This window comes from Pipra filicauda, unplaced genomic scaffold (assembly GCF_003945595.2).
Source record: "Pipra filicauda isolate LSUMZ 115617 unplaced genomic scaffold, ASM394559v2 scaffold85_size2586006_pilon, whole genome shotgun sequence".
Lineage (NCBI taxonomy): Eukaryota > Metazoa > Chordata > Aves > Passeriformes > Pipridae > Pipra > Pipra filicauda.
Window position 1 is genome coordinate 2151838 of NW_024105042.1, and position 7998 is coordinate 2159835.

General features: G+C 37.9%; 1 protein-coding gene across 2 annotated transcripts in view; it reads left to right on the forward strand.

The window, feature by feature from the left end:
• Nucleotides 1-7561, forward strand: part of SLF2 (SMC5-SMC6 complex localization factor 2) — a 30505-nt gene extending 22944 nt beyond the window's left edge. For both annotated transcript variants that reach the window (XM_027738708.2, XM_027738711.2), the window contains exons 17-20: nt 744-821; nt 2399-2485; nt 3839-3907; nt 5061-7561. In XM_027738708.2, coding sequence (XP_027594509.2) covers nt 744-821; nt 2399-2485; nt 3839-3907; nt 5061-5096 — 270 coding nt within the window. In that variant the 3' untranslated portion in view covers nt 5097-7561. The remainder of the gene's footprint in view (nt 1-743; nt 822-2398; nt 2486-3838; nt 3908-5060) is intronic.
• Nucleotides 7562-7998: the final 437 nt, after the last annotated feature.

Here is a 7998-nt window from a genome sequence, read left to right on the forward strand (position 1 = left end):
TTAATTTTTGTTAACTGCTGACAGTTCTGTACGTGGAACTGCACGTACACTACTTTGTTGCTCTACATCTTTAAAATATTATTCATATTCAATTTTGATTATAGTCATGGAGGAGGGAAAGAAGTAGCATGTGATGGCGGAGCCTGTACTGGGCTGTTTTACAAACAGGGAAATGGTCAGATTTTCTGAGTCACATGGATTTCTTGAATCCTGACTTCTGTAATCAGAGGGCCGTCTCCTCCCTCCCTTCTGATGTAATCAGTGGCAACTGTTTGGCGCTGAGCCAGACCTTCACCTGCAGGCTTCAGAAAGATATTTATGGATCTTTTATTAATCTTTTCTCATAAACAAGTGTTACAAAGATTTAGTATTCTATCCATATAAAAATGGAATATTGGTTTGGTTATTTGAATGTTATCATGGAATCTCTTAGCAAGTATTTTGATCTGGATGTAGACGATGGGAAAATAAAGCCAACTGCTGAATTTAATTTCCAGTTATTAAAACCGCAGAAATTTTTACCGGTTACTTAGGTTGTGTATAACACTGTAATACCATTTTAAAATGTTCCTAATACATGGATATACTGTTTCAAATTAGTATTTAGGCAGATGTGTAGACCTACTTATCCATTGGCCTGGCTGTTGGAGGAATCATTCCAGAAAGCAAAGATGGTGCTGTTTCTAGATGTGAAGAGCTATAATGGTGCTTTGACTGCTAAAGCTGTTTTGATTTCTCTCCAGGCATACTACTTAATCTACGTCCTCCTTCATCTAGTCAGTGAAGCCAGTTTCTTTGATGTTGTAAATTCTAATCAAAGGGTAAGTAACTTCAGTGGCTAGACCTTTAGATTTTAAAAGACTGTTTTTCATGCACACTTGGTCTGTTTCGGTAAGAGCAATCGTGATCACCATGGATAATAGCACTGGGGGAAGCTTTTGTTCTGATGCAAGGTAAATGCAGAAGAGCTTGCCTGGGCTTACTGCAGAGAAAGAAACCTCTTCTGCATTTCTGTGAATAGAGTTACCTCAAAACATAAGGCTGTGGATGAGCAGGCATTTATTGTGTTAATCGTTCTCAGAAAGTATCCGGAGATTAACTCAGCACAGAAATTCTAAGAAGTCAAATGATCCTAAAGTAGGGTTGAAATTTTTCAGTGTAGAAAAAAGCCACTTTAAAAATAGCTGGTAAAATGTGTTCAAACACATTACGGTTTTCTGTGCTGGAGTGCAGCCATGCAGCAAGTGAAAGCTAGGACTGTAGCTCTTCTCTGTAGCGATAGTTCCTTTGTGCTGTGTTAAGTAACATCTGTTAAGTAATGGCTTCTGCTTAGCCTTTCAGTAATCCTGTTCAGATTTCTGTGATCACTTGCTGGGAGTTGCAAGGTGTTTGTGTAAACCTTCTGTCCTGTGGAATCACTCTTGGCATTTAAGAAATCTGTCATGTGAACTGTTTGAGAGAAGTAAAGCAGTAATGTTTGGTTACATTTGGAGACTTAAGTGTCTCAGTTAACTACTTAGATTTGTGGAGAACTTGATCTTTTCAATATTTTTTTTTTAATGTCTCAATTTCTTAATGAAGAAAGAGTCTGTTATTCACTGACTTGTTAGCCATCAAGTGGCCAGAGGGGTGTGGCTGGATTTTGTGCAGACCAGACTTGTGTAAAATCAATCTAACTATTTCAATTCTGGTCCTCCCTCAGTTAGGTGGGGTAAATTGTGGCCGTGAGACACCAGCACATGTTTATAAGTAGAATTTCAGCATGTCTCACCTGTTCTGCATAGCAGAGCCTCTTTGCAGCTGTTCGGTGAGAGATTGAAACCAGGAACTTTATGAAGAAACTAACAGAATGTGGAAGACCTTGGGAGTCATTATCAGGAGATTATGAAGTGGCAAAACTGCTTTATTAAAGTAATCAAAAATTTAGAGACAAATAACAGTTCAGCACATAAGCCTTGGATATATTTTACCTGCTCAGCCAATTCCTACAAAAGAAATTACCTGAGTCATCATCACTGAAAGGTTATTTTTAGCTATTGTAGCTTCAGAACTTTTTTTGCTGATAAAAGATGTGAATGGCACCGCACTGTGTTTGCTACTTTGGGGACAGAAAGGATTTGCAAATTAGCTAGAAAACTTTAAAATTTGTGATGTATAGCTCTGCTATACTTTGAAACTATTTTTAAAAACAATTAGACCTGGTTTACCAGGTGCACACGAGCAACTGACAGAGGATCTTGTGATCTTGTTTTCTTTCCTTTCCCTTTCCTTCCTGTGTATTTCTGAGAAAAAAAAATCAAACCAAAGCATATAATTTTTAAATTCATATAGTATTTGAATAAAACTTCTAGTACTGATATGGAGGATTTAATAGCTGTACACTTTTATCTTTATTTAGCAACACATACTGAAGCTCTGTCGTGCCTTAGATAGGTACGTAAAAGGTGATATCAGGGAAGATGCAAGGCTGTTTTATCGATCTAAGGTAAGACACAAAAGTTGATATATTTTGTTTTGGTTTGGGTTTGTATGTTTTTTAGTGTTTGTGATGCTTGTTGTTCCCTCATCCCAGCCCTGGAAATTCCAGGAGTTCCTTATAGGTTTGAGGGTTTTTTCTGTTTTTTCTATCTGCATGTAGCTAAATATATGCTCATTTTAATTCACTGTAAACATTCCTTTTGCAAACAACAGGACTCTTTAACAGCTGTAAAATGTGAGCTTGTCTTTCTTTTAGCCATGCCTCTCAACTTCTAGGCCCACAGAGTTGCTGTTTCTTTCTGTGGCAGTCACTGATAGCTCATTCTAATTGTAAGAGCAGAGCCTACATGCAGGGCAGGATACAGAGGACTGAAAAAGTAGCCTATCTTGCATGAGTCTCCATTTTATCTTTCAAATGAATGAGTTAATTAAAAATGTTGTGGCTTTAAGCCAGCATTGTATGTGATGCAGCATCAAGCCTGGACAATTTCCTTTTGTTTGCTTTGTGGCACGGGGCTTACTAGTGGTAGTCCTAATTTTGTGACCTTCATGCTTTGCCTGCTGTCCTAGCAAACCAAATAAATCAGCTCAGTGATAAAGTGTTCAGCCTCAACTTTGAAAACCCTTGGCTTCTTCGGCTTCAAATCAGGCCTGTGCAGTTGTGTGCTTTCTTACCTCTCTAGAAGATTCTTCTTTTCTTATTCAGCCAGATTAGTGGAGCATGGATCCCTTTAACAAGTTAATTACTCTGGCCTTGATTGTTGTGACTGATCACTTTCACTTTTGTTTCCACGTGCCCTTGCACTGGGAGGGAAAAATCTTACTCAGGTTTTCTCCATCACTTCATTTATGTAATAGGACAGTAACTTCCAGAGGACACCACTGGGCTGGGTTTTAACACCGCATATGAGGCATATCTCAGTGTGAATGGCCTGGATTAAACACCTGCTTGTGGTTGGTTATGAAAAAGCACAGTTTACGTATAAAGAATTTATTTCGGAAACAGCCGAAGCATTGTTGGCTTTTGTGATTGCAGTTCTAGGTACAGTCAGACTTGTGGAACAAACCTCACTTACCCAAAGATGAGATAGTGTTTGGAGGCCAGAGGTTTGCATGCTGATTCCAGACATTTAACATGGGGAGTCATGTGCCTGTAATGTGTTTGTGTGGAGTACATGACTTGGAATTCAGAGTCCCAAATTACAGGGACCTGAAGTTGACTTAGTGATACTTTGTGCCAGTAAACCTTGGATGTTGGGTTATCTGGGGTTTTATGAGTTTGAGGCTGGTGGGGGAACACAGGGTATGATTTGGGCTTTTTTTAGCATAAATGGCTAAGCTAATCAATCTGAATTTGCAGGTAAAAGACTTAGCTGCTAGGATACATACCAAATGGCAGGATGTGATACAAACCACTCGGCTTACTCAGGTACTGTAATGAAACCTTTTTCTCTCTTTCTTCCCACATTGTGGGGTGCATTTAACTCATTTTTTAGCACTTGAAAATAGCATATTCTTTTGAAGAGATTTTTTTTTTTTCTTCATAAGTGGCATGGCTGTGGAATACACTTACATGTATTAGAATAGATTTTAATTAAAATTCTTACTTTGCTGACTTCAGTAAAACGGACGTGTCATCATCCTTAAAAGTGATACTTTTGTAAATGTGTGTGTAGTTACAGTGAAATGCTAGTACTGAGTCGAGTCATAGGGCCTGTCTCTGATTACAGTTATTAGCAGATGCTTCAAAAAGGACATTGGGGCAGGAATGCAGTGATGCACTTCCTGCTGTGGTCTGGCAGCACGTGACTTCAAAACTACTTGAGTCCAGGGTTCTATCCACATATATTTAAGGGCTTTTGATAACTCCTCCTCCTTTGAATGTGTAAAAAATTTTATGCAATGATTAGGCAAAGCCTTTTATGCTTTGTAAAAGTATGCAGTAGTATAATGCCATGATAAGTCTCTCCAAAATATTTGCCTTCCTGACATCTAGCTGGACTTGGTGAAATAGATGAATAATTTCTAGTGATACCTAGAGTTCAGAGCCATTTCCTCCAGCCTTGGCTTGTAAGGTTTCTGTGGTAATGTGATCAGGCCAACTGTTTGAGTCCTGTCTTGAAACATAAAGCTACCTGTCTTGGAAAAGCTTAGCTTTCCAGTAATGAGGGTATAATTTACATAAAATTTAAATTGTGCTTATATGCTTGGTATTGATTGCAGTTAAAAACTATGTAATCAACCATTTGTCTGTAAAGAGTCTCAAAAATGTGCAAAAAATATGTTGTGTGTAGTGTGTGATATTTCTTATTATAGAGGAGGAGGGAATTATAGTGTAACTCATGGCTGTAGAATCTGCTTAGCAATTGATGAAAGTTGATAGTGATGCAGCTCTTTCAGAGTTGGTTTTTCAGAGATATTTGGGGTTGATTCGCATATGGGAAACTGGCAAGTGTGTCAGAATAAAATTCTAGGGACTTGCAACACAATGTGGTGCTCCCAAGCTAAGCACCTGCCTACTCTACTCATTTTTTCTGACATTGGTTTTCTGACTTGTGTACTGATTTGTTTTTACTCTTTAGGGAAAACTGCATGACTTCTGGGAGCCAGATTCATGAAATCTTTCCTAGTTCAGGGAAAATAACAGAAAAACTCTGAAACCAAGGAAGATGTAGAATGAATGAAGCTTCACCTTGTTTGGAACAGAAGAAATCAGTCACCTGAGTTAGAATTTGAGCTTGATGCAGACAAATAATAGAAACATGAGGATCTAATTTGGTTAACGTTGGCTTTTAATACAGACGCTCTACTTCTGAAAAATTAATGTGGGTAAACTGAAAAAAAAATCCATTTCTATAGCCTTCTCAAAATTGGCTAGAAATATTTTACCATATGGAAAGCTGAGGGAAGTTTTCTTGTTTTCAACATTAATCACAAGACATATTTGAAAACAGTATGTATTCATTTTCTTGCCATCATATACCTGCAAGCATTGTTTTAGGTTGGCTGGGAAAGAACTGCCCTGTGATATGGAATGTGAGTTCAGAAAGACTGTTAGACCTCTCCTGAGGCGAGGAAGAACTGGGCTGAGTCGTGTTAGTCTGCAAAGCAGAACTGGTATGAACATCCACTGTCTCTTAAAAACACAAAATATGGCAGTTGCACATGAACCAAGTGACTGCTCTTGTGTTCACTTGAGGACGGAAGCAGAACTTAAGAGTGGTTGTGTCCAAACAGTTCAAGTGGAAGCTTCTTTCCTCTGATTGTGTTTTATCAAAGAACAAATGACATTTGCTGTAGTGAAGTATTCATTTTTAACTTACCCTCCTCATCTTCAGGCGTGAATTTATGCAGTGAATGTGACCACACAGAAGTGTTTCTATAAGACTGAGATATAAATGAGATCTTATTACACCACTAGTGTATCTGACTTTGCTTCCTATTAATGGAGAAAATACTAATCCTAAATATCAGCTCAGTGGAGATTTGAGATGAGCATTTGGCTCACCTGTGTAAAAGCTGTGAAAGCCATATGATGTCTGAATTCCTTGGTGAGAAGTCCTGCTGCACACACAATATGTGCTCAAAGCTTCAGGAGCTTTTATAAAATAATTGAAGCTGTTTGTGAAATAATTAAAGGAAGATATGATTTCCTTCTGTGCTCTGTGTGCAAATGCTGTCGTTTAAATCTTACACTGTGGTTTGTTTGTAGGATGGGTGTATATAAGAAGAGAAAGTTAAGGTATTGAGTAGCAGCACTAACTCAGATTCCCTTAGTGAGATTTTTAATAACATCACTATGTGCATTTTATAATACGGTTTCCTTTTAATTCTTGGAGATTACCCTGTCTTATATGATGAATCCCCTATGGTAAGAATATAAAATAAGGCTAAAAAACCCTGCCAACCACAAAGCCTTCAAATTTATTTATGTATATTTTATATAAAGGAATGGGCATGTCTTATAGGAAATTTAGTGTGAATTTGCAAATATTACATGTTTTGTCTTTCATTTCAAGTGTTACATAGTTGTGTCAGTGCCATCTCTTGCTCTACCTTTGACAGCTTATCTGCCTTCCCTCTCGTAGCAGTTACTTACTCGTTGAATATATCGTATGAATATATTGTATGTAATTTTATTAACATTTATATTTTTTCTCACTAATGTTGTATAAAGTTTAAAAAATACAGAATGTTTACTGTGTTTAATGTGTATATATTTTCTTACCATGTAAATTTGATGTTGCTGTCCTGTATATTTTGGAGAAGGAAAGGGGAGGGGTTTAGATGAACAGCTTTTGTACTGCAGTTCAAAGCACATTGAAACTGCTGAGGTTTTTTTCCACATAAAATAACAACTTTGATATTTACTTTTATTTACCAGAACAATGAAAAAATAAAACCAGACATGCCTTTCTAATTAAGTGTCCCTGGACAAAATGAGCATTCCTCAGCTCTGTTTCACAAAAAGATGGCTGCAGGTCCTATTTTGGTCTTAGGGCACATGTTACAATTCTAGGGTTTACAGCTGATTAGCTTACTATAAATGGAGACAGTCTTGAAATCATTTTCAGCTCAGCCAATCCTGTGTTTCTGTGCTTAATGCCCATGGATACACTTATACATTCTAGCATTTTCCCCTCTCTCCCCCTCCTACTTTGTGTGGACTTCTCTTCCATCTGTGTTGTAGCTGAGAAGTAATTCTCTGAAGACTAGACATGGGTTGAATTAGGACACATGAGAATCCTTACAGAGATGGTCCCAAAGCATCACTAGTGAGTCTTTACAAGGGACTCCTGGCGATGAAATGGCAACGAAATGGCAAAATGGCAAAACACAGCGGCAGCAAGTTTGCCAACTCATTTGTTAGCCCCCAGCCAGAAGTTACATGCATTGGAAAAGGCTGTTAGCACAATAAAGGTCTTAACTGCTTTGTTTGTCTTACAGATAAGCATTTTGCACTGAGATCTATCTTTTAATACTATGTTGGCTGTACTAAGAGCCATGTTATCTCATTTCATGTGGAAGTAGGTGCACTTTATCAGTAATCACAGAAAACATTAAAGGCTGATTATAAAATAAACATTTGTAGTTCTTTGCCTTTTTTTTTTTTTTATTATTTTCTAACAAGCTTCTCTGTGGCTTAAAATAACCCAAACACTTCTGGTTTTAAAGATGAAGAAACCTGCCAGTGAAATTATTTGTGCATCTCATATTCTCACTTTTCCCGTTGTGGAACTTGGTAATGGATGGGGATTTCAGAAGTGATTAATGACTTGCAGGTAGGTCTGGCCGAAGGTCAGTGGGACACTTCATTGATGCAGTGGCTGCAGGAACTCTCTGAAGTCTCTAAAGCTGATGATTTAGTTGAGGGTGTCTTTGGGAAAAGCAGGTGACTGGTACAAACACCTGAAGTGTGGTGTTATTCTTGGTGGAGCATCGGATTAGACTGCAGTGAGGGCATTTCCATGGGGAAAAAAGACCATTTTTTAATACTGAGGGATGGATACTGCAGTGTTA